Source organism: Mastomys coucha, unplaced genomic scaffold (assembly GCF_008632895.1).
Source record: "Mastomys coucha isolate ucsf_1 unplaced genomic scaffold, UCSF_Mcou_1 pScaffold15, whole genome shotgun sequence".
NCBI lineage: Eukaryota > Metazoa > Chordata > Mammalia > Rodentia > Muridae > Mastomys > Mastomys coucha.
Genome location: NW_022196897.1, coordinates 66,783,880 through 66,811,816, shown reverse-complemented (window position 1 = coordinate 66,811,816; position 27,937 = coordinate 66,783,880). Strand labels below are relative to the sequence as shown.

Sequence of the window (27,937 nt, the reverse complement as noted above, 5' to 3'; positions counted from 1 at the left end):
TATCTCTGCCCTTTTTCCATGTGATACCCAAACCTGCAGCAAGAGGAAACTTTACAGGCCACCAGGTGATATCACGTTCATCCCAAACACTCATGCCTCCAGAGCAATGAGAACTAAATCTCCATCCTGTACAAAATGCATGCTAGGACCCTGTTTCAATAGTGTGAAATCTGATGAGATACAAACCGCACATCCTTCAAAAGGCTCACAGATTTAACTATCAAACACAAACCACAACATTGTAAAAGGCAACACAAGAGAAAATGAATATGACCTGGGGTTTAAGAATGATTGAAAGCAACACCAAAGGCACAGTGCATGAAAGGAAGAGTTGAAAGCTGAACTTCATTAAAGAATACTCTGCCAAAGGCAACACTAAAAAAATAAAGAGGACAGGACACAGGCAGGGGGACAATATATGTATGAGACGTGGTTATTAAAAGACTGTTATTTAAAATGCACAAAGGATGTTTTAAAATAAAAACAAGAAAGCAACCTGATTGAAACTCATATATGTTAGTTAGCAAAAAGAGTCACTATGGGAAGTGGTCGGCGGCATGCTGCAAACTCTGTGACATTTGGGGAAAGAAAACACAACAGAAGACACCTCCAACAGAGCCATGCTATGGAGGCAGGCGGGATAAAGGCAAATCGAATTTTCTGCAATTCTATTGTGAATGGTATACCAGTGAAGTGTGTCTCAAATATTAAAATTTTATAAAATTTCAAAAAGTAACTTAGTATTTGCATGATTTTCAGTGTTCAACAGTGGGATTTTAACCAATGTGATGTCTTAAACTTGATTATTTATAATTGAAATCTCAACGTCTGAAGACATTCTCATTTAGATGTTTGTTTTTAACTTCCAGGTCAGATGTTGCCATTCTGTACAATGACCGCTCAGTGCTTGAGAACCACCATGTCAGTGCGGCCTACAGACTTATGCAAGAGGAAGAAATGAATATTTTGGTAAATTTATCTAAAGATGACTGGAGGTGAGTTTCAGAGGAAACCCAAAGGGAATCAAGCCCCAAGGACAATGTTAAGTTATGTTGTTAAAGTGAGCAAGAGAAAGGAGGGCCCTAGGCCTTCCCCCATTGGAGCAGGTGCTTGCAAGCTCTGTCCAGCCACCATCTCTGCCACTGGATAGACAGGAACTAACTGCAGATCATTCCAACACCCACGCACATGTGTAAAGCCACATGTTACACTACAAATGACTAAGGGGACAGACGTAGTTATTGGCCTGTAGTGGAGCTTCGGTTGATTTTGTCGCTTTTGTGGTTGGTTGTATTTCTGTTTGTCTTTTATGTTTTTTATTACATAAATTCAAAATTTTAGGATCATGCACATTTTTCCCCTTAGTATTTTGCTATAAATGGTTTCATCTACTTGAGAAAAAATTACAACTATACTATAATGACCCAGAGTGAAGAGGAAAATACCTTATATGTCTAGCAAGAATAAAATGTGTAAAATGAATTTCTACTGTCTAACCTTTGAATTACCTTTTTTTCCCTCATAGCTAAGTCTTGTTATTTCAGTATAGATTTACTTACTCTGGTTTTTTTCTTTGTGATAATATTTATGTGTCTCTTCATAAACTTTAGTTATCCTGGTTGGAGTTTTTATATGATGTGCTAACAAACAGTACAATAATCACACAGATTCTAAAATTTAATAAATTCAATGCCTTCCAACTACCAACAAAACATCTATTTTCTAATATAACAACATAAAAGGTTTCCTAACATTAAAATGTAGTTATCTTGTTAAAGACCTGTAATTTTTCTGTCCTCAAGTCTTTTTAGTATTTTTATTACGAATACAGACATTACTCTTTTATAAAAATATTTCACACCTTAAGTTGTATTTCTCTTGTGTTATATTTCACCTATTCTATTACCATAACTTAGAATTTATTAAGTATTTAAATAGAAAGCCTAGTATATTTAGTACATTGTGCAGATTATGGAAAATTTTTGTCTCAATTCTCTCATTTAGCATATATTGTGTCTAGCCTATATTAATGCAAATTCTGTTAACATTTCATTTAAACACTATAACTGAGGATAATTTTATTAACTACCTTCAATTCCTGTATTTCTTTGCAAACTTGGTAAATTATTCTAAGCAGGTTGCCCAGTTTTATAAATGACAGCATAACACTGTCTTTATCACTTTTGTATAAAATAAGGTTCAACTGAGCACCTGCAACTTTCAAAAACAAATCCTAATATGTTGTTATTTTTAAAAATAAATAATCTTTTATGTAAGATATTTGTGATGGGGAAGGGACTATGACAGGGTTTCTCTGTGTAGCCCTGGCTATCCTGGAACTCACTCTGTAGACCTTGAACCCCATAATCTGCCTGCCTCTGCCTCCCAAGTGCTGGGATTGAAGGCGTATGCCACCACTGTCTGGCTAAAAAAATATTTGATTCAAGATCATATTCAAGTCAAAGCCTTTCCTTAACTGTAATACTGGCCCTACAGTGAAAACAAACTATAACTGGCTTCTTCTCTGTATATAGAAGCCTTTGCTAGGGTGACTCAATTTTCTACTTAGAGTTAGAATGTGTTACTCAGTCATAGGCTCTGTGATATGAACACTGTATTTACATGGCAGCATCTTGCTTATAGGTTTAAACAGCGTCAATGCATGTCTGTTACCCAGGGTTGGGTTCCCAGAAGTGTACCCTCTCACTAACATATGGACTTCTATGAGGTGCCGTGATGGGTGCTGGACACTGTGGAGTGGCCCAAGGGTCAGCTTTTGGAATGGAGATTGTGGTTGAATTTTATACCCAGTCACATCTTAGCTGCAAGGCTGAGCAGATGAAATATTCTCTGGAAGGAAATAGTAACAATACTTTGCAGGTCTACCATAGGAATTAAATGTTTAGCGTACTGACAAAGGAATTTCTGCATAGTCCTAAGTCCACACATAGACTGGATAAATAATTCTGATCCTATTAAAAGTAGTTCCATTTTAAAAGATATAAAAAGAGGAAAGTGCAAGAGAGATCTTGAGAACTCATCCTCTTCCGTGTCCCTGCCCTGGGGTATTAAGACAAACAGTTTTGTTGGCCACATAAGTTTAGAACATTCTCCAGTGCCACTGACTTCATGTCATACTTCTAACATATCCAAAATTATATTTAGAAGCAAAGGTGATGCTTTTACTAGAGCTCATGCCAGACAAGTACAAAGACCTTTGTTTAATATCCATAACCTGTGTGAAAATGCCAGGTATGGTAGAACATGCTGGCAACCTCATTCCTGTAGAAGCAGAGATAGGGAGGTCCCTGGGATTTGGTGGCCAGCCAACCTAGCCTAATTGTCAAGCCCCAAGTCAATGAAAAACCCTGATTTCTAAAAACTGCATTCAGTACCTCTGAGTTTGACTTCTAGTCTCCACATGAACATATACATATGTGCATGGACATCTATATGCATACATATACACAGAAACACACATACAAACATACCATATATATGTATATCTATGCATATGTATGTATATACATATACATATATAATTAAAATGGCCAATGATTATTTTAGGTAGAAAAACACAAGACTTAGCAGTTATGAGTTGGGAAGAAACATGGCTTGCGAGGGAAATACATCTCAATTTTAAGGAGATTATTAAATGGCATGACTTACTCAACTCATGAATGTCAATTATTAAAATAGTGTCCAACTTTTATGAGCACTATTGCATTCAAAAGGTGATGGCTCTGTATTGATAATTGATAGGGAAAACAGTCTGATCATATCTATAGATATGGCCCTCTTTAAGGTAAGGAAAATTCAAATGAACCATTCTCCCTTTGATGCCTCTGCAGGGATCTTCGGAACTTAGTGATTGAAATGGTCTTAGCAACAGACATGTCTGGCCATTTTCAGCAAATTAAAAACATAAGAAACAGCTTGCAGCAACCTGAAGGGTAGGTTGTTTCCTTTTGTCATGTTGAAGTTCTGTGGGTTTGGGCTTAGAAAACACTAGGTGATTATTTATGTTCTGGTAATTTGAGCATGTCTTTGGTTTGGCAGGATTGACAGAGCAAAAACTATGTCCCTGATACTCCATGCAGCCGACATCAGCCACCCAGCCAAAACTTGGAAGTTGCACTACAGGTGGACCATGGCCCTAATGGAGGAGTTTTTCCTGCAGGTGCATTTTTTATTCTGTTTTGGAAACAGTGACTGTGAATATTGACAAAACTTTTCTCAGCAGAACCAGAGCTTCGTACTCATAATTCCATTTAGTCACAGCACATAGTTAGGGTGCTTAGGGGGAAATCTACCAGGATTTTAGGTAAGTAAAATCGCACTAAATGTCTTTTAAATGGAGTAATGTCTTAGATATGAGGATGTGGCAGTCAGGTAAAAAGCAATAGAAAAACGGGTTAGAATTACTCTGTGACTAAGAGGTAAGTTTGAGAGCCTAAATAGCTTGCACAGTGAGAAGAGGGAGAGGATGGGGGGAGACCACACAAATTTCTATGTGTATCTTCCTGCTCAAAATTTACCCCCGTACATAGCTGAAAAGGAGGCTGAGGAAAATGTAGTGGAGCTGATAGCTGCCTAACTGAAATGACAAATACAAACCTGGAGGGGAAGAGACCCCTGTCCTCTGGTATCAGCATTTCTTTACAAGTTATTCCCTGTGTAGTGTCCCTATTCTAACATCTTTGCATTCAAAGTTAGGATGCTATAATATAAATGTGAGGGTAATCATTCAAAGTTGTCTTCAAATTCCACAAGTAAAGGCTCGGTCTTCCAAATGATGGGCTCCACTTCAGACTTCAGAGCTGAGTGGAACCATAGGACATAGAAATGTTGATTTCTGACCAGTTGGTTACAAATTCAGTTCCTACGGCACATTCTAGAGTTGGTAATTTGTTAATCTATAGAACTCAGAGCTGGTACTATATTGACAATTAGAATTTTGTCATAAAGAATGGAATTCAGTAATGGCCAGGTAAAGCAGGTAAGACACATGAGTGGCTCTACAGTCCCTGGGTGGATTTGGAGCGTGTCCACTCATGGAGGAAGAATATGAACCCAAAATTTTCCCTAAACTTCAATGTCCACAGTATTGTAAATTTTGATTACATAGGTGTGAAAAACTTTTAAATATTTTGAGTTGAATGATCATAGAAACACAACATAAGACAATCTGCTGGGTACAAGTAAGCCTGTACTTAGAGGACATTCTGAAGCATTATGGGATTTTTTTTTTCTTATTTAAAAAAACCAAAAGTACAAAACCACTTCTATGATTCTGTCTTTCAAATGTAGGTAAAATATAAAAAAATGGAACTAAAATAGGAGGAGGTAATAAATATAAAGACAAAAATTAGTGGAAGAGAGCAAAGAGAAACAAGAAGCAAAATGAATAGAAACAAAAACTGATAGCCTGAATGAAATTACTTGCAAAATCAAAAGGAGGGAGAAATATACATAGAAGATAGATTAATATTATAGGGCTTACATATGTCAAAAGGATACAAAGGGGTATGAACGATATATATGAATAATATTGATGACAAAATTGCTGAAATCTTTGAGAAAGGTATAAATTACCAACCTGGATATAAGACAAAGCTAAATATTCATATACTTATGTTTTAACTGAAGTTGTAACACAATTCCACATAAGAAAGCCCAGGATTTGGCATAGTGAGATGGCTCAACAGTTAAGAGAACTGGATGCTTTCCCAGAGCATGAGGATCTGGGTTCAATTCTCAGCACCTACATGGCAACACACAATATCTATAACTCCAGTCCCAGAGAATCTGATATCTTCTTCTAGCCTTCATGGGCATCAGGCCCACATGCAGTGCAAAGACATAGATGTGGGCAAAACACCTATAATAAAATTAATTAATTCTTAAAAAAAAAAAAACAACCCAGGACTAGATAGCTCCAATTTTTTATCTTAATTTTAATTTCCATTATTTGATTCAGTTGAGAGATACCAATTTTCTTAAGAATTTTAAGACAGAAATAATAATTTTAAGACAAAATTTTCATGATAAAGGAAGAAGAAAATTAACAGTTTATCGCTCATAAAACCTGACAATGATGTTTTAAATAAAGAAAATTATAACTCATATCTGTCATGTATCTAGATAGGGAAACTCTTAAAATATTAGCAAGTCAAATCTATAATATTATAAAAGAATACATAGCATGACTTGAGCATGCATGTTGAATATTTTTTAATTATACCAAACTATATTAAGAGAATAAAAGAGGAAAATCACATTGTAATATCAATAGATTCACAGAATGCATTTGACAAAATTCAACACTTCAGTTGCACAAACTCCCAGCAAACTAATTAGGAAATGTTTCTCAGCTTCGGAAAAGATCAAAGGGTCATAGCTAATGCAATAGTCCAAGGGTAAAAACAGAAAAATTTTATGCTAAAATCGGACTATCAACTGTTCCTGTTAAATGTTTCATATGAAGTCCTACTCAGTACAAAGAAGTTCTAAGAGGAAATAGTAAATAAAGTAGAAAAAATAAAACTATGTTCAGATCCAAGAGGGCAGGTAGAACCAACACAAGATTTCATACAGTTGTAGGATCAACTATTGTAGGATCAATTGTACACAAGCTGGAAACAAGTGGAAAATTAAGTTTAACCTTTCTGGCAACATCTTTATGAAAACATGCCTCTCACAAAGGATCGCCCTCACGTCTAAAGTGCCTGGTGCAGATCTCGGATTCCTACTGCATGGATGTGAAATGCCCAGGATACTACCAAATCATCACAACCTTTAGCGGCGCACAAACACTTGTCTGTTGTCTCCTGTCAGCCTACTAAAGGACACACAAGGGTGACACAAAATTCATGTCATGATAAATAAGCACATTTTGGTTATAAAAAAATTAAGTTTAAAACACCGTTACTCAGGAGAGCATCAAACAAGATGTTAAAGATTAGGTTTAGCTAAATGCATGCAAAACCACATTTTTAATTTTACATACAAGTGTAAAATTAAGTTTTATATATAATTAATTTACACATATAATTAAATTAGATACATAATTAAATTGTATGTGTGTGTATAAATAGACAGCCCATGTTAAGGAGAACTCAAGTTTCTTTTCTTTGGCCGTGACCAAACTCAGACTGGGGAAGAAAGCGTGCTTTATAGTTTACAAGTTGCAGTCATTGCAAGTCAGGGCAGAAACTGAAGCAGGATTGCGCTGAAGCAGGCACTGCTTACTAGATGGTTCTCCATGTCTTGCTGAGCTTACTTTTGGGGTTGAGCCCTCCTACATCAGTCATTAATCAAGAAATCACTCCACACTGTTGCACACAGGCCAATCTGATGGAGACATCACAATTGTAGTTCGCTCTGCCCAGGTGACCAAAACTTGTGTGTAGTTGACAAGTGCTAAGTATAACAATGGATTAAAAAAATCAATATTATTAAGACAGAGGTTCTTTCAAAATCGATTCATAAGTTTGGGATTGTGGTACAAAGATCTTAGCACACTTCTTTGTAGAAGTTGGAATTCTGATCCTACAATACAAGTGGAAATGCACGAATCTAAAATAGCCTTGGCAATTCTGTAAAAGACTAGATAGCTAGAGCATCCACTGTCCCATATTATATAATTAGCATTTCATAATATAAAAATGACCAGACTGTCACTGGCATATAGACAGGAAATAGATCAATGCAGTCTGATAGTGATTCCAGAAATAAGCCTACATGTGTCCTCGGGTGATTTTCTTCATAGACACCAAATTAAATAAGCTGGGAAAGACTTTCCACAATGCAAATGCAACAATTAGAAAATGGTGTGGCAGTAAGCAAATCTATCTTTTTTTAATGAGATTTTGTTCTTATTTATGTATATGTGTCCGTGTGAATGAATGTCATACGTGTGTGTGGATGCTCTTCGAGGTCAGTGGCTGACATCTGATCCCCCTACTCTTAGAATTTCTTCACCTAGCATTTTTGTTTTAGATTTTTGATTGTTTTCTTTGCTTTTTTTGTTTGTTTGTTTATGTTTGAGATAGTGTCTCACAGTGTAGCACATTCTGGCCTAAAATTCATACACTACTAAAAGTACACTCAGTCAATCCATTTCAGGCAAAAATCTGGGTGTCAATGAAAATTACAGATATAACCTCCCAAATCAAATGAATATAAAGAACTGTAGCTCAAAATGTTAAAAATCGAAACCAGTTCTAAGAGTTGAGGAAGTGCTGTAAACGGTAGTTATGCGGGTAATCCTAATGTTTGGTAAGATGCTTACAGTAAAAATACACAATTACATTCTACCATAAATACAACTGAATATAGATGTTGCATTCCTATAACCATCCTACATGTAATATGTTCTGGTGACTGTGAGAATTTCTCAGGGGCATTTTTAGAAGGAATAAAGGAACGCAGTCACATGGTAGACATTCCTTATGCAAGTTGTCCAGAGATGGCTGAATAGGTGCACAGTTTCCTCTCCATTTCAGCTTGTCTACAGAACCAGGGCTCCCTCACCCCCTATCACTGGGGCATGAAAGTGGTCTGAATGTTAATTTATATTACTCTCAAGACTTCCATCCAGATCTCAGGGCAAAAAGGTTCCCCAGATTTCTGTGCTTTATTTTCTTTTCCCTTGTTTTATTTATGTAGAAATAGAAATTGTTTCAGTTTTAGTGAAATGTAAAGAAATAAAGCCTTGTATTGATACCTCGCTGATAGCTGTCAGAGTCTTTTACTCTGTTTGTAAAGTGGAAAAACAATTACTAGCTCTTTCTCACAGCCATTCAAAGAAGAAAACTTGACAAGCTGTATGGGAACTTTGAGACAGCTATGGGCTGTCAGACACTGAACACCGGACCCTCCTGGGGATTGTGATGGGGCTGCTTCTGCTGCCTCAGCCCCTGTAGGCTAATTCTCAGAACAATAATACTCAGACTAAGGACATCACAGAGAGCCACTGGGTAATTAAGTGTAGTAATTTCTCTTACCACTTTCATATGTCAATGAAAACACCAGGAAATATATTCATTAAGTTTAGTAAATTGTTGATTGTAAAAACTACTCTTGGTCTCTTAAATAAAGTACTTTCAACAAGATGTACAACTTTCAAGATAAATGTGAAATAATTGTTATGTAGAATGCCCATAGTTTTGACCATTGATTTTTTATTAGATTTCTTTATTTACATGTCATATGATTTTTCTTTTCACAGTTTCCCCTCCCAGGAACAAACAAACAAACAAACAAACAAAAACAACAAGATCAAACCCCTGTTGGCTCCCCCCTCCCCATGCTTGCCACCCCACCCTCTCCCACTTATTGTCCCTGGCATTCCCCTACACTGGGGCACAGAACCTTCACAGGATCAAAGACCTCTCCTCCCATTGATGATTTATTTTGCAATCCTCTACTATACACATGCTGCCAGAACAATCAATCCTACCATGTATACTCCTTGGTTGGTGGTTGAGTCCCTAAGAGCTCTGACCATTGATTTCATTTTAAGAAAAAGTCAGTGTCTCCTGCCTTGGGAGAATACGGACCTTGTAAAGTTGGTCAAGCTTCCACTAAAGTAACACAGTTTCCCTGTGTACAGTACTCTCTTCCCCATGATGTTCTGTTCATTTCTTTCATGGTCTGGCTCAGAGCCCCCCTGCTGCTGACCTGGTACCCATGGCCTTTATTCACTCCAAAAAATAAATAACACCTTGAAATATTTATAAGAAAATTGAATAATTAATGCATTTTAGCATCCAGTGCTTTTAGAAATAGGATTTTTGTATTCTCAATTAATTGGAAGGTACACGAAGCAGAAAAATAACATTAACCCCCCCAAGTTCATCCACAAGAAGGCCAGATCCGCATGTCAGTGCCAAATGCTTAAGTTTTAGATGAGAATGTCTTAACTGCAGTCTTTAAAATGGAGCTTACACATAGCATAACATCAAGGTGCCTTTTTCAACACTAAATAATCCTTTTCAGGCTTTCAAAGAACCATATAATATAGAAATAGACCTAGTGAATGATATCCTGTTGGGGTGTTCTTAAGCTATAAGAACAGATATTCAATCAATAACATCAGCCAAATGTGAATATTATACTGTCATTCAAGGACAATTGTATCTGTAAATACTAAATAAATAAATGTCTGTCTTTAATATTATTTTTTCAATCAAGGCTATCATCTGTCATTTCTATTTTAAACAATGATAGTGTCATTATATCTTAATATAAACACTTAAGGATAATCTTATTCAACAATTGACTACTGTTGATATTCTTGAACTGTATTCTAAACAATAAAAATCATTATTTGTAGTGAGACATTTAATAAATCTCAGTCAATGACAAGAAAGAAATTTCAAAATACTCATGCATATTCATTTGAAAGAGCAGTCCAACAAAAAAAAATTGTTTTTTAAAACTTTGTAAAGCAAAATCTAAAAAATGAAGAAAAGTCCATAAACTTGGTGGTCAATTAAACTCCCAATAGTGCATTGAAATGACTAATCCATAGGGACTTCAGAAAACTGAAATGTTAGTCTTTTTAGACTCAATGTGTTGTGATACTACACATATATTTAGAGATGCATTAGCACTAGAGAATCCCTCAGGAGAAAACTATTCAAGATAAGTTATATAAGCTTAAATTTTAATGATATAAATAAGTGTGTAGGTATTACTGCTTTAAAAAATGTGGTTGTTTTAAGTCACTGTATCTAGATTGCACATTTTCTTAAATTCTCCAACTTGATTCAAACAATTCATCTTTCTTTCCCTAGGGAGACAAAGAAGCTGAATTAGGGCTTCCATTTTCTCCACTTTGTGATCGGAAGTCAACAATGGTTGCCCAGTCTCAAATAGGTAATTCTGAAGAATGGTGGCCCCGAAAAGTGGGTGGGACTTGTTGCTCTTCAAATACAAGTACTATGCTGTTCAAAGTCTTACAGACCAACTTCACTCTACACTCAGGATAAACTTTGGCTTCAGGCTGATCTAGATAATGCTGAAAGAGAATCAATGAAGTACCATTACACAATGAGTTCAATGAACCGCTACTGCTGGTCAAGGTCAGGTGTTTCCAGGTTCTCGTCTTCTTAGCCAAGGAGTTAAATTAAAAGCCCACAAAAAAATTTTTAGGAATAGCAAGGCAATTTAATTTAAAGGAAAGCAATAGAAAAGATCTCCCTGAACAAGGACCCATGGTACAGCCCAGAGTCTTTATGTATTCTCAAGGATGGAGAGGCTAGGTTCTAAGGGATTTGTTTGCAGCAGGTCTCTATTCTAGATCACCTGGTCATTCTTCTACCATGTAGCCCACTTCCTAGAATGCTTCTGATTTAATAGAAACTATTCTAGTTTTGACTACTGTTAGGGAAGTGGAATCCTATCATTATCTTTAGAGGGGTATAGATGTAACAGGATGCAGATGGAAGTTTATGGTTGTTTAATGAATTGTATGGGAGAGAGTTTGTGTATGCACAGAACACAAAAGGAACTAGACTGCCAAGAGCAGTATTTGGAAGAGGGATGTGTAACACAACCAGCTGAGTCCCAGGTTACTAAAGTATTCCCTATGCTTGCCTGGCTCTGATAGTATTCCGACAGCCAGCCTCCTCTTCACAGCACCATGTGATGTATGAATCTGTATTCCTTCTCCAGATGTGTGCTCTGGTGTAGCTATTACAGAGCTTTAGGTTGGTAGGAAAGCTTCTGGCTATAACCTTTTCCCTTCTCAGCCAATTTCCAAAAACTGTCCAGTCAATAAAACAACATCTGCTGCTTATCACCATTCAGAAAATGTAGGTGTTGTAGACTCAGAATCTCATCATGCAAGCTGGCTGATTCACAGTGGCTAGTGGCTCTAATACACATTAGTATTAGTGAGTAGAGGTGCTGGCTCATTAGACAGTCTACCTGCTCTAGAGAGTTAAAAGTCTGGATGAACAATTAATTTTGCTTTGAACTCAAGTATTAATTAAGACACAAACTTATAGTACGAGTTTTTGGAAAAATTGAGATATGTCCCAACATGTACTAGAGAAGTGTCAAGCATATGCTACTTTGGGCAAGCATTCAATGGATAATTTGCATGTTTGTGTAGGTCACTTCTAGACCCTTCTTTTCTTGTATTTAGATGTTAGTCTCTGTTCCCAGTGGGTTCAAGGCAGAAGCACCTAATAGCTCTTGGGGCCACAAGGTTTTGCGGTCCCAGAGCTTAAAATGGTTATTGTTTTGAACCCCCCTTTACCTCACTACTAAGAGGCAAATGCATCCCATGGACAAGGCCCTGCTCTTTGCCTGTCACTCTCCATCTTGATGAACACTTTAAATTTAAGACATCACTCAATCCTGACATCTCAAAGTGGTGGGATTAGTGCTGTCGCCTGGAGATTGTGGTGTTCTCTCTGCTGACTTGACAGCACACGCCCACACTTTGTGAACTAATGCTTTACATCCAGAGAATAATAAACAGCAATTTGAAATAAGAGTGCACTGACAAAGCACTCTGATGCAGTAATGAAAAAATTAAGATAAAATAAAAGTGGTGGTCCTCCTAGGGCCTAAGGGGTGGGGACCTTTAATTACCTGGTCCTCTTAGAGTTTAGATAGCATTATTTTTCTGGTATATAACATTCAACAACCAAAAACCAAATGAAGTCCATTCATAAGGGTAATGGCCTCTCACTGAGAAGAAAAGACATTCCTGATCAGTAGATCTGGCTCAATAGCTAGGACAGAGTAAGGTGTGGGATATTAAATAGGAAAGACCACGTGTTTGAGCTAGGAAGTTTAGTGTATCAGCTCTTACTACTGAATGCATTATTACCCAAAGTAGCTGCCTCTGAAGATTGTCACTGTCCTCAGCTTAGCCAGCTCTCTAGTGAGCACTTGTTTTTCCACATGTGTGCAAGAAAGTCCTCACTCTGTCTTGCTATATGGTTTAGGAAAGTGTGACACTTGATTGTATCTATGTGTTTTACCTTTTTAGGTTTCATTGATTTCATAGTGGAGCCAACGTTTTCTCTCCTGACAGACTCAACAGAGAAAATTGTTATTCCTCTTATAGAGGAAGCTTCAAAATCAGAATCTTCTAACTATGGGGCAAGCAGGTATAATAGTTTTTCTTTTGCATATGAATTGAAAGAGCTTTTACCCAATAATTATTCTTTTCCTCAAAGGTAGGCCTGCAGTTCTAGCAGTAATTATTAAGTAGTAGGTGCCATCTAGTGTCTATAAGCTGTAGTACACTCCTTTTGCAACTGATCATACTCCAGTATAAATGAGAAGACAAAGGGTATAAGTCTGGATGGGAGGGGAGGTGGGGGGGGGTGGGAGGAACTGGGAGGAGTGGGTAGAAGCCAAATCGTAGTCAGAATGCACTAGCTGAGAAAGAGTAAGTTTTTAAAAAGAGAGACAAAATAAATGAAGCATGTTGGACAGTCCCTGCCCACTCCACATGGGAAAGAGGATGTGGGAGTTAAGCACCTGCCACGTGTTACATCTGGGCTGATATGACTGTTGTCACACCTGTGGGTCTGTAAACCTGTCTTGTATGGTATCTTGCTTGACCTAGTTGTCTTTTGATTTCTTTGGTGGTCAATTGTCAACAGTAGCTCTTCCACGATGATTGGGTTCCATATTGCTGACTCTCTGAGGCGGTCAAATACAAAAGGCTCCACGAGTGATGGGAGTTATGCCCTAGACTACTCTCTGTCAGCTGTGGACCTGAAGAGTTTCAAAAACAACCTGGTGGACATCATTCAGCAGAACAAAGAGAGGTGGAAAGAGTTGGCTGCCCAAGGTACAGTGAGTGGTTGATGATGCTACCATTAAGGAGTTGCTAATTCCTTAATAATTTGCACTTTCTTCCACTTGATGTGCTTCTTTTATAAAATACACAAACTCTTGCTAGTTTTTGAAATTTGATCATTCATGAGACAGTTGGTCCTGTTGCTAGCTAAGAAAAGACATTGTTGTTCATTTTGTCTGAGCTGCAGATGTGTGTGCTGATGGATGGTGGCCATGAAGATGTGCAATAAGGGACAGTAACATGATGACAAACTGTGTAAGAACCCCTGTGTTTTGTCAATGCTACTTTCAAGCCTGTTCTAGCACCAAGGAAGGACACTAGCTCTTGCTGTATCTACCCGAGTGTCTAGTATTTTAGTTAAAAATAAAAGTTTGGGGCTGGAAAGATGACTCTGTAGTTAAGAGTACTTGCTGCTCTTCCTGAGGACCCAGGTTTTGCTCCAAACACCCAAGATAAGCACCTCATCTCAGCCTGTAACTCCAACTCCAGGATCCAATGATCTCTCTTGGCCTCTGTAGACAACTGCAGATACATGCATGCGCGCACGCGCACACGCGCGCGCGCGCACACACACACACACACACACACAAAATTGCAGTAAATAATTTTAAATGAAAAAAAGCATTATGAACTATTAGGTATCCAGAGTAGAAACCACTGTGTGCATTGGCTGTTAAAGGTACTACAGTTCCATAGTGAGAGGGAACTGAGTAGACCTGCTTCAGTTTTCAGGAAGGCCTGCAATGTTAAACATGAGCAGGAGTGTAGTTTAAAATAGGGATGTGAAGAAAGCCTTCACTAAGAAAGTGATGATGTAGATAAATAAGAGAGTAGAGGAGAAGAGAAAGAGGGTTAGGGAGCAGCCTGGCATGGAAGATCAAACCTTTTCAGACAGATGCATGGAATGGCCATGTACAAACTAGGAGGTGGAGCTTGCCTCCGACACAAGCAACAAGGAAGCCTGTGAAAGGGGAGAAAGGGGGCAGGTTGGAACTCTGCAGGCATGGTGCAGGGGAATGTGGTGAAAAGGCCATTTATTTGATCCCCCAAAAGGAAAGCCTAATGTAGGGTTATCTCTCAGACAATGTGTGAGTGATTTCAACTAACATTTAACAATGATTTCTGACTACATAGCACAAAATGTTATTTTGTTTGGGTTGCAAAAATGTCACCTAGGATCAGAAAGGAGACAGTTATCTGACACCTGGGAGAAAGATGAAAGTGTAGACTAAAATTCAAACTTTGAAACAAAAGAGGAAGACTTGACTCAGTATATGTACAACAGAATGAGCAAGAAGTTAAACTTTAGATGCTTGAAAGGAGACTTTCTATGCATTTTGTGCTGGTTCCAATATGCTTAGCCTAGGGAGTGGCACTATTAGGAAGTGTGGACTTGTTGGAGTTGGTGTGGCCTTGTTGGAGGAAGTGTGTCACTGTTGGGGTAGACTTTGAAAGAGTTTTCCTAGCTGACTGAGTGTGCCAGTATCTCTTCTGGCTTCAGGTAGATCAAGATGTAGAACTCTCAGCTCCTCCTGAACCATATCTGCCTGGATCCTGATGCTTCCTGCCTTGATCCTCTGAACCTGCAAGCCAGCCCCAATTAAATGTTGTCTCTTATACAAGTTGCCTTGGTCATGGTGCCTCTTCACAGCAATGGAAACCCTAATTAAGACATGTATTTATAAAATGCATAAATGCTAAATACGATTACAATATGGAATATATAATACATATATGTGTGTGTATATGTGTGTATTATTATATAATATGACTTTAAAAATTTTAAACTCTACATCTCTCTGTTCTCCTTCCAACACATCCTGGGTCTGATCTCTTCCTGTTCATTCTCTTGTATGCATGGAATCTATATGTATGTATATAACATATATACATAATTGTATGTTGTCTTTTCTATCACTATGATTAAACACCATGATTGAGACAACTTCTAAAAGAAAGTTTTGATTTGGTTTATGGTACCAGAGGCTAGCATTCACAATGGTGCAGCAAAGAAACCGCTGAAAGCTCACATCCTGATCTATAACCATGGACAGAGAGAGGGCCCTGGAGATTTTGTGGGCTTTTGAAACTTCAAAGCTCACTCCAGAGAGACATCTTGTCTGACAAGGCTACACCTCCTAATCCTTTCTAAACAGGTTCACCAACATGGGACCAAGAATATGAGCCATTCTCACTTCAATATACCACACATGGCATTTACTGTCATGATAATACTTAATATATACCCATTAATAATTATACATATAATTCTCTTGTATGACTCTGTTTCATAATAGCAAATGAAAACATGATCTGCTACAGAAAGACGCCTGTCTGAAAGGCAGTGACTGTCAGTTTATATGACCATGGTAATCTGCTATGGACCACTCCCAACCTTCAGTCCTTGAAGTGAGAGTGTGTTGCTTATCTGAGATGGGATGGCAACATGAAGGGTGATCCAGTGTCTACTGAAGCTACATGAGAATCCCAGAGGTGTCACCACCATCTCAGCACTCCTCACATCCTAGCTCATCTTCAGATCTGCAGAGAATCCCATTAATCCTTGTCAGGGGAAAGGTGTAAATCCTTTGGTTCCACTATGTGAAACTCACTGTAATAAAGCGAATTAGTAGTTAAAACGACCTTTAAAAGAACATTTTCATCCAGGAAGCCTTCTCCTGGGGAGCTGAATATAACTGTCTAGAATTGGTGTGTGTAAATTTTGTTTTGATACCAGGCTTTTAGAAAACACAAATGCTTCCTAATTTCCCAGAATGTCCAGTTTGGGTTAGATTTACCCAACACCAACAAGACTGAAGAATATATCCTTGCCATCAGTCCGTTATTTCTTATGTCTTATCTTTTCTACACTATTCAGGAGTTGACAGATGTCAGGAAGTTAGGTTACTATTCTTGTAGTGGGGTAGTGAGAACAGCAAGAAGAGTATGTCTGAGTTTTGTATCCTGCTACCTTGCTAGATATGTTTGTCAGAGGTAGGATGAGCTTTTACGATCCTTAATGTGTAGTATCCTATCGACTTCTTTCTGTCCTAATTGGATCGCCTTTATCTCCTTCTCATGTCTAATAGCTCTAACTGAGATCATATTTAACAGGAGTGAAGAAAGTGGAAATCCTTGTCTTATTTCTGATTTTACTGGAAATATTTCAATGTTTTTCTTCCTTGAACATAATGTTGGCTGGAGGTTTGCAGTGTATTACTTTTCTGTGGGTGTGATACACCGTCTGTATCTGGAAGTCATCCAGGACTTTTAATCATGAAGGGCTATAGGATATACTGGAAGACCTTTTCTGAGTATAATGTGATGATCATGTAGTTATACTTACTGATTTACACATGTTGAAATATCCCTGCATCTTTAAGATGAAGCCAATTTGATTATGATAGATGGTATTTTTGATGTGTTTTTGAATTTGGTTTAATTGTATTTTGTTGAGTTTTAGCATCAATGCTCATCAGGAATATTGATCTATACTTTTATTTTTATGTGTGTCTTTGTATGGTTTAGGTATAAGTGTACTGATGGTTTCATAAAAATAAACACAAACAAACTAATAACTAAACTCTTTCCATTTCTCTTCTATGGAATAGTTTGAGAGTCAGTGGCTTTAATTCTTTTTTAAGGGATAGTCTACACAAATGACCTTACTTCACTCAATCTAATGTACAATTTTTCTATTTGCTGAAACTAACCAATGGATGCCAAAAGAAAAGATAAATGCGTGGAATGTTTCTTAATATTTCTTTTATACTTGGATTTGTGAGCTTTCTGACACTTTGAGGATAGTTTTTTTTTTCTCTAACTTTTCATTATGAATATGAACAATAGTTACAGAACTTTATAGCAGTTTATGTACCCTCAGAAATCTGTTGGGTTAGAATGTGGGGAATAGACATTGAGGAAGAGATAGGCAGGTTAGAGGATACAATGTTGATCAGAGATTAGTGACTAGACCCTAATGACTAGACCACTTACAAGTACACTTGAAGTTAGTCAGCTTTGTACCTTAGAGAAGACTACATACTACACCACTCACATGTACACATATGCATGTATCCTTATATTTACGTGTACATATATGTACATGTACTCTTATTTCTGTCCTCTTTAAAATACCTTTAGACCTACATTCAACATTCTCTCTTTATTTTCTTCCCCCTCTGTCTCCAAGGTCCTTTATCAATCAGACCAATCTATTACTGGTCTCAATTTTAATTCATGTAAGAAAAATTCCAGCTTCCAACGAGGCCTTGCTATCACTCAGCAATGAATTCATGGGTAGATCAGAGTAGGGTTTGTTCAATTATTGAAATGCTCTAAATAGATTGATCCATGCAGAACATTAGAACCATTGTGAGCCAATGCTTTCTCAAAAGCCTATCTGTAGTCAGTCCAGCCTTTCGGTGAATTCTTAATATGAAAATCATTCACTCATTAAATCTCATATTTTCAGGTAGACAGTGAGCCCTGTCATGTGCTGGGAATATGCTCCAATTCTATAAGCGCATGCGTGAAAGCATATCTACCTCTGAATCTTCTATATACTATATTTTATTTTATGGGTCCATATTTATCAGGATTTTTAAATTTATGTTTATTTTGTGTGTATGGACATTTTGACTGCATCTATGCATATGCATTACATGTGTTCCTGGTGTTTTTGAAGGTGAGAAGAGGGCCTCGGATTCCCTTGAACTAGAATTACAGATAATTATAAGTCACCAATGTGGTGCAAGAAATTGAACCTGGGTCCTCTAGAAGAACAACCAGTGCTCTTAAAAGCTGGACCATCATTCTAGCCCCTCAGTATATATATCTTGACATATAAATTAAGCAGATAAAATAATTAAAACATGATAATCATATGCTATAATAGAACTCTATAACAACACATTATAATGAAAAAGAAATGAATTCTCTACCTCTTTCTCAAAACATCTTACTGAATGTCATGTTGAATCCATATAATAACATCAGTTCCCATAGCTTTGATTCCTGTACAGACTTTGGGTTCTCTCTTGTTATTTAAGCTATTAGGTATAAACAGTGGGAAAAGGCATTTGTGAGTAATAATAAATAAGCATGTTCTTATTCATAAATAAGCATCTTACTCACCTCATTTTAAAGTGAATCTCAAACAGAATATTATTTCTTTATATAATTTTATATTTAAATAGAGGTATGATGCCATTATGTATATAAGACTAATGTCTTTCATGATAACCTCTTTCAATTTTGTGTCTACTTGAGCCAAAATTGATTAAAACTATTTTTTTCAAATCAGCTGAAGATATCACCAACAGATATGAGAGTCATGGACAGCTCTAATAACAAAAGAAAATAAGCTGAAAATTAAAAAAGTATTGGCTATATTTGTTTTTATAATTTTACTATAGTAGTTTATGCAAATGTGACTAATTTATAAAACTAAGCATAGGGGTTTTTCATTATTTCTTCCCACTTTTTCTAGATTGTTAAAATGAGTACCCTTGTTTTTCAGAACCAAAACCAATTCTACAGAGACAACGTTATGTCTTTTCTTCAGTAAACACCTATAGGTAAAACCTTGCATGTGCTGACAGCTCAAATTTGGTCAAAAGGCACTCTGGCTGGATGACTTCCTGGGCCTGAGTGAGAAAGGGAATCCCTTTTTTGTTTTTGCAGGTTATTACTAAGTTGACATCAGAAGCCTCAGACATAACAGCTTCAGATTTCTTGATTGACCTGGCTTCTCTCGCATGGACTAGGTCTCCTGGTGGCCGCTGCATCAACATCTTTATGCCTTCAAATATTGGTGTAAATAGCATTTTGTGGCACCTCTCCTTGCTGAGATGACACAGCAAGTGCCAATAAATATTCTTGAGCAACTTATTAATGATTTTGTCATGTCTTCTGTAAGGCTACTGAGACACTGTCACTTCAAATGTGCATTTTCTAAAATTTCAGAGAGGAGGCACACATTTTAGAAATTTATCCTTTATAAAAATTCTAACCTTTTTCCTCTGAAAATTCTTTAATAATCCCCAAACTAAAATTATTCAGAAAAAATTACAAGATGAATATCACATAAGCAATATTCATAATTTATATTCTAGTGTGAATGAATGGCCAGGATAGAATGTCTTGACACACTGGGTTGTGCTTTAAAACTTCTGTTGCCACATAGCTTAGTTTAAAATTAGTTGTTTTTCCTCCGAGAAAAATTCCTTAAATATTTTTATTGTATTTTATTCATTTTAGTGTGTGTGTGTATGTATGTATGTACATATGTATGTATCTATGTATTTATATGTGTATGTGTATGGCTGCAGATGACAGAGCATGTTGAGGTCAGAGGAGGACTTGCAGGACTTGATACTCTCTTATACATTTTTAACAAGTGATTTTTCAGTACTTTCTTTGACTATGACTCCCTCATGGATAACTTAATACTTTGCTGTACCAGAATGGCAGAAGAACTGTCTCAGTTAGGGTTTTACTGCTGTGAACAGACACCATGACCAAGGCAACTCTTCTAAAGGACAATATTTAATTGTGGCTGGCAGACATGGCACAGGAGGAGCTGAGAGTTCAACATTTTATTCCAAAGGCAAATAGGAAAATACTGGTTTCTGGGCACCTAGGATGAGGGTCTTAAAGCCCACACCCAATGGTGGCACACTTCCTCCAACAAGGCCATACTTATGCCCACAAGACTACACTTCCAATTAGTGCCACTCCTTGTGCCAAGCATTTTCAAACCACCACATTCAACTCCCTGGTTCCCCTAAAATTGTTCAAATATATGAGTCTATGGGAGCGTAATAAAAATAAATTTAGTCCAACTTCAAAAGTCCCCATAGTCTATAACTATGTTAAAAGTCCAAAGTTAAATGTCTTCTGAGATTCATTCAATCACTTAATTGTAATCCCCTATAAATCAAAATTAAAAAAAAAAACAGATCTCATTCCTTAAACATCACAGGATATACACTACTGTTCCAAAATGGCATCGTGAGTAATTACTAGAAGAAACAAGACCAGAACCCAGCTGGGTAAACTCCAAACTCTGCATCTCCATGTCTGTTGTCAGTGTTCTTCAGATCTCCAACTCCTTTTATCTTTGTTGGCTGCAGCACAATTCTCTTTGGCCAGTTCCACTCCCCATTAGCAGCTTTGCTCAGCAGATATCCCACAGTTCTGGCATCTTGAACATCTTGGGGTCTCCAAGGTAACTTCAATATTACTTCAATATTACAGCTTCTTGTTCCAGTGTCTATGATCCAAACATGACCTTCTGGGTTTCTTCAAAGGGACTGGATCACTTGTGCAGCTCTGACTTCTGTAGCACTCTAGGCTAGGCTAGGCTAGGCTAGGCTAGGTTGACTCCATTCCACTGCTGCTGCTGTTCTTGGTGATCATCCCATGGTACTGGCATCTCTAATACACTGGATTCTTCTGCTGTAACTATTCACCAATAGCCTCTCATAGGCTCTCTTCATGGTGGCAAGCCTCAACTTCCTTGCATGAATGATCCCTTTTAGTCCTGAGCCATCAACTGTTACTGAGGCTGTACCTTCACCAATGGTCTTCCCTAGCCTCACTCAGATGCTCTCTATGACCCCTTCAAAACCAAAACCACCCAGGTGAGTCTTACACATTACCAAGTCTAGTTATAGTGCATGGTACAACCTTGGCTACCGCTGGAACATAGTTTCTTTGTGCTCTCAGAAAACACTTCCCAGATTTCAGCTCAATAATACTGGTCTCTCTTTCTAAAATTGATTAATTACTTAATTAATTAATTTTATTGGATAGTTTTTATATTTACATTTCAAATGTTTTCCCCTTTCCAAGTTTCCCCCTCAGAAATCCCCTATCCCATCTCTCCTCCCCCTGCCTCTATGAAGGTACTCCCCCACCTACCCACTTCTGTCCTCCCACCCTGGCATTCCTCAACATTGGAGCATCAAACACCCTCAGAACCAAGGGTTTCTCCTCCCATTCATGCCCAACAATGCCATTCTCTGCCACATTTGTGGCCAGTGCCATGGATCACTCCATGTGTATTCTTTAATTGGTGGTCCAGTCCCTGGGAGCTCTGGGGAGTCTGGCCTGTTAACACTGTTGCTCCCTCCATAAGGCTGTCTCACATCATCCTCTGTGTTCAGTTAAGCTGAGAAAATCCATAGATATTAATGAGGAGTTGAAGCATTGTTAAATAAAAGCAATGAATACTAAGACAATAACTTTGGTGTTAATTTGATGGAAAAATAGTACAACACCCACAATTTCTTTTAAATCACTTAACTTCCATGGTGAGAAGAACCCTATTACATGAATCTGTAGAGGTCACAAATTCCATCATTATTGATCTACAAACTACTTCCTAGTTAATTGCTCAACGTGCTTTTTTATTTTAAAGAATGAATTTGCAAATATATTGCAATAGGAACACCTTACATAAACATACAAGGAAAACAATTTCTTCCATCACTTCATTCAAAAATTGTAGTTAGATGAGAGTCTTCACATATCCTTTCAAATGATCCCTTCCCATAGTCAGCAACATTAGATAATGCACAGGAAATAAAAATGCCAAGGAGATGATGTTATGAAAACAAAAGTGTCTTCCTCATGCCATGTCCTAGGGTAGCTGTGTGTTTGGGACTAACTTCTCTCTTGACTGATCTGAGGATTCAGATAAGTACTAACCCTATAAGCCTTCTGAGGTGTGCTGACATAAAACAAAGTTAATATAAACAACTGTTATAAAACAAAATGTTGGGAGATATTCTATAGTTTCAATTTAAGTCCATGTATGAATTGTCAAGCAATATTTACAGAATGGCATGAGGACCATCTAGTAGTAGCTAGATTTTAGATCATGCATCCACCAGGATTTGCTGGAATTTTTTCCCAAGCCTCATACACATATGTTGAAAATTGTGTATCTCAGCCTCATAATGACTGTAAGTAATTTTAGCTTTCCCAAGGTTAAATGAAAGTATAGGAAGAGGAAGGGAAAAACACTGTAAGGGTCCAAGAATCACTGGTTGAGGGCTGAAAATTGTCAAAACAAAATGCTAGCATTCACACAGTTTTAATTTCTTGAGTATAGAGAAACATAGATGTAGGGATTTTAAATTACTTCTCCCAGAGAACCAAGTCTTGTGATTTCTCTTTCATACATTAGCATTCTTTGCTTTGAAAGTTTCAAGGGTATAGGACTTGTATGTGTCTCAGATTTTGGTTTGTTCTTTTGATTCAGTCTTAGCTAATCTTCAACTACAGTATTTACAGCCAAGGACATTAATGAAAAGAGGATTCTGATTTTTGTTTGTTTGTTTGTGTTTATTGTTTTGTTTATAATGAAACACTGCTTACATCACCCACAGGGATATGAATTCAAAATTGTTTTAGTTTTTCTTAGCATAAAAATGAATAAAAATACCATATTTGTCTCATACATATCATCTTATATATTTATATATAATTATAATTATATTTTTCCAGACAACTAAAAGTTTTCTTGCCTCTTTGAATTTGTGAAAACTTACCCTCTTGGGTCAGGGAGTAAGCCTATGAGAGCAACATCTTTAGGTTTGTGAAGCAGAGGGTAGACCTGGAATAAAAGGCCCAGATCTGCTCCATACATGAATAAAACTTTTTGTGCAAGATGAAATTGATAATTAAGTGGTAAGAAGTTTAGCTGGCTAAAAATATTTTCTACAGCTCTTTGTTGTGGCTGTTATTATAAATTCAACATATTCTCAGGAGTTTATACTTTTTATGTCCCTTCTTACCCAGATTGCCCATGATTTAAATAAATTAGGAAATATTGACACATTTGTGTTAAAATACAAATAGATTTCATCAGGAACTTAAGACAGAAAGGTATTTAGTCCTTTTCAACAATCTGAATTTAAAATTTAACTATATTATTATTATGCCCATCTGGGAGTTGCACTTAGAATATGTAAACCCAGGGCTGATCAAGTGACTCAAAAGCACTTACTACTCATGTAAGTAGAAGGAGAGATCTGCCTCCTATAAGTTGACTTGTGACCTCTACATGCAACTAAATAAATACATATAATACAAATGTAACATATCAATGTTTTCATTATTAATAATTATCATGGATAATATAACATAACAATAATTTTATATATAATTTTAAATATATGAACCAATAATTCTATAGAAAATTGAATACCATAGGCTGTAGATAATTAATAAGGTTACAGATATGAATTCATCATTGGATTTTGCATTCTGACATTGTTAAACACAACAATTTGGGAAATGGTTCCTTATGATAGTAACTTTGTGGGATTTTCTTTTGACTAAAATCAAAAGCATCATTTTTTTGACTTTTAAATTTAACTGAAATGGCAACAAATAGGCAACTTTAGGAAATTATGCCAGCATGATTGTGCTATACCTCTCACATTAAAGATGTGATTCCTATGTCTTCCTACATTTCCAGCACAGGAGAACGAACTTTCCTCCATGGTTCCTATATGGAATTGGACACACAAATCCTCCATGGTTCCTATATGGAATTGGACACACAAATCCTCCATGGTTCCTATATGGAATTGGACACACAAATCCTCCATGGTTCCTATATGGAATTGGACACACAAATCCTCCATGGTTCCTATATGGAATTGGACACACAAATCCTCCATGGTTCCTATATGGAATTGGACACACAAATCCTCCATGGTTCCTATATTGAATTGGACACACAAATCCTCTATGGTTCCTATATGGAATTGGACACACAAATTTCTTTTTCAATACAATCTGTTACAAAACCAAGTTTAGTTATGTCCACTAGTCTCCATTCAGGCAGTTGCAAAGTAGATTGCTATGTTGATATAATTGGGATTTTTTTTTTAAATTAAAAGCAATTGAACGCTTTTATTTACTTACCATAACAGAACTTTAAATAGAAATTTTAGTTCATCAGCGTGTTTCCAGCATAGCCGAAATGTTTCATCACTTTGTACTTTATTATTTCCAAGTTTCAATTCCTGAAATAGATTTTGATAAATGTACAAAAGACCACTGATATGAGCTACTGTTCTAACTATAAAAGATAAAGAAAATAAAAAGATTAACATGCCTTTTAGACTTAATTTTTATCATTTTATCCTGATAACAAGTAAAGACCCATTCCAATATGTCTTGCCTAAACACTGTTTGGTGTGGAGTCTTCTCTGGAGACCTCCCAATGACCATACCCTTAAAGAAAACTGACACTTCTTTTCCAGCTCCTATCAAGTGGCAGTAACAGCCAGGCTTACTGTGAGTCTTGGTGTCAACCTCCTTTCTCCTCATGCTGAGATATTTTTCTAGCTTGAGCTTGTACAAATTTTTCACACTATCATAATCTCTTTGAATTCATATATGCAGCTACTGTCGGAATATAGACTTATACAGCTATTTGGAAACCAATGTGGCAACTCCTTAAAAAGCTAGAAATAGAACTTCCACATAGTCAAGTTATATAACTGTTGGCCATCTTCCCAAAGGACTCTGTATCTTATAACAAAGATACTATCTCACATATGTCCCCAGCTGCTCTATTCAAATATCCAGTAGAGATGTCCCCACCACTGAGGAATGGATAAAGAAAATGTAGTGCATTTGCATGAAGAGATATTATTCTACTGTTAAGAAAAATGAAACTATGAAACTCACAGGTAAATGGATAGAACAGGAAATAATCAATATGAGCAAAGGAAACCAAACCCAGAATGACAGACACCATAAACTTTCTCTCAAATGTGAATGTTAGCAGTTGAAATACCCACAGAGGTTAGGAAACTAATAAGGGGACATGGAGATGGGGAGTCTTTCCAAGGAGAGAGACAGAGCCCAGTAATATAAAGAAAGAGGAAGATAAAGCAAGAAATATCAAATGCAGCGATGGGTATAGGAGGATATGGAGAAGGGACAGCTAACACTAAAGCCTGTGGAAACCTACTACTGTGGAAGTTAATGGAAACCCCTATAACACAGGGACAATGCCCCAACTAGACACCATGTGTTAGCAAATTAAGCCCTTCTTGTGCCATTGGTAATATGGCTTCTCTTTGAGACTGCATACTTTCCTGGCCTAAAACTTTTCCTCAGCATATGTTCCATGTTCTAGACATCTATAACCTCACAGAGACTTCAAAGCATGTTCCTCTTCATCCTCACAGCTTCTTTCATTATGCCTTAAAGGTCAGAATACAAGGACTTCAACCATGCTCCATATTGTATGTACTTACCAAACCTTCATAATCCTGCATAGTCCCTAATCCCCTTTATTCTGCATGCCTACAAAACATCATCTAAACAATGCAGATATTTGCTGTTAGCTCAAGTGATGTCTGGGATCCATGGACCATGTCTGCAGAAGTTTCTGTGTACACAAGTGAAGAGCCAGGTGAAACATTTCCCTAGGTTGTGGTCTCCCTTTCTCCGCAGAGGCTGTTGGCCACCAACCTGGGAAGACAGAGGCAGAAAGCAGGGTTCAGATGGCTGTGTATATGGAAGAATGACCTCCGGAGACAGCTGCGGCAAAACAAGTCTACTAAATTGTTTCAGGAATAGGGTAAATAGAGACTCTTTTAAGGATATGGGTGGAAAGGGCTCATTGGTCTTAGCATAAAGCAAGCAGAAAGAACTAATTAGTTCTAGTACAGCACTGAGTAATCATGCAGGCAAAAAGTCAGAGTTGGATGTGTGTGTGTGTGTGTGTGTGTGTGTGTGTGTGTGTGTTGAGTTATGCAGCCTTGCAGAGAACTCTGTACAAGGTCACTTTTCAGACAAAGCCAGCCACCTGTGTTGAGTGACACTCTCCAGACAGAGGCAGAGACAGGGATGCCCTTCTGAAAAAAAGGAGCCCGCATACCCTGGTTTGTGCAGAGGTCCTAAATCCATCTGGTCATGGGGGTTGCTACTATAATAGCAGGGTTCCCCAAAATTAGATCACCCTATGCTAGAAGAACAATCTATATTGTTCAATTAATCTTTTAATTAAGTTCATACCCTTAAATCTTTGAACTTGGTCAAAGTATCCTTAAGATATCATTCCTGCTTTATTGCCTCAGTACAAAATATTTGTTGGTGGTGGATTGTTGTTATTGTTATTATTATTGTTGTTAGTTATTGTTATTCTTCCTCTTCCTCCTTCTTTTTCTTAAGTTCTTCTTTTCTCTTAAGTTTACTGTACTGAGGCTTGGACCTAGGGCGTTGGATATATTAGCTCCACACTTTATCACACGGCTACATCTAAAGATCTTTGGCTTCTTTATAGTTTAAGTATCTCTTTAGCAACCATATCTTCCTTGATCTCCACATTATCATCATCATCATCATCATCATCATTATTACTATTACTATTATCTTTTTTAATTTTTCAAGACAGAGTTTCTCAGGGAAGTCCTGGCTATCCTTGATCTCACTCTGTATTCTAGGCTAGCCTGGGACTCAGAAATCTGCCTGCCTTCGTCTCCCTAGTGCTGGAATTAAAAGCATATGCCACCACTGCCCTGCTGATCTCAACTTTAAACACTTTCATTTTCTGAGAAATTTTCAAGTTTTCTAATGTTTCAGACTTACTTTTCATTTCCAACTTTCATTATAACATGGTGAAAAGCAGCTAGCAGTATTTTAACTATGTTAAATGCATTGAAATTTCCTCTCTATTTTAGAGCTAATATCTTAAAAAAATATCTGGGCATGACCAGAGTATAGACAAGTTCTTCACAGTGTAGCACAAGGAAGGGTTCTCTAGCACAATTCACCATGGAATATTCATTAATCTGAACATTCAGTACAAGTAGTCTTTAAGTTTATTCCAGGTGGCATTTTTTCACTAGAATCTCTGATTTAGGTGCTCTGCCTACATCTTTTCTACATCATAGTTTTGCAGTGTTCTAAACTCACCCTTACAAACCAGTGTTAAAGGCTCCTAACCCAAAATGTTAGGAAGTCCTGGATAGCAAAGCCTGGATCCCCTTCTCTGATACCAATTTTCTTTGTCAGTCAGTGTTTCACACAGAGAGAGAGAGAGAGAGAGAGAGAGAGAGAGAGAGA

At 37.2% G+C, this 27,937-nt stretch overlaps 1 protein-coding gene across 15 annotated transcripts in view; it reads left to right on the top strand.

Annotated features, from left to right (window-relative positions):
• The window catches only part of Pde1a (phosphodiesterase 1A), a 277,843-nt gene that overhangs the window by 241,460 nt on the left and 8,446 nt on the right, over positions 1-27,937 (top strand). For 6 of the 15 annotated variants that reach the window (XR_004118665.1, XR_004118664.1, XM_031370780.1 and 3 more), the window contains 6 exons: positions 870-995; positions 3,852-3,953; positions 4,060-4,180; positions 10,803-10,884; positions 13,013-13,133; positions 13,635-13,825. Coding sequence is in view for 12 of the 15 variants with exons in the window: in XM_031370780.1 (XP_031226640.1) it covers positions 870-995; positions 3,852-3,953; positions 4,060-4,180; positions 10,803-10,884; positions 13,013-13,133; positions 13,635-13,825 (743 nt within the window). In the remaining 3 variants the exon portion in view is untranslated. Of the gene's footprint in view, positions 1-869; positions 996-3,851; positions 3,954-4,059; positions 4,181-10,802; positions 10,885-13,012; positions 13,134-13,634; positions 13,826-14,021; positions 14,089-19,355; positions 19,414-19,519; positions 19,728-27,937 lie in introns of those variants that run through there. The other 9 variants (XM_031370782.1, XM_031370783.1, XM_031370787.1 and 6 more) reach the window with 7 other exon arrangements.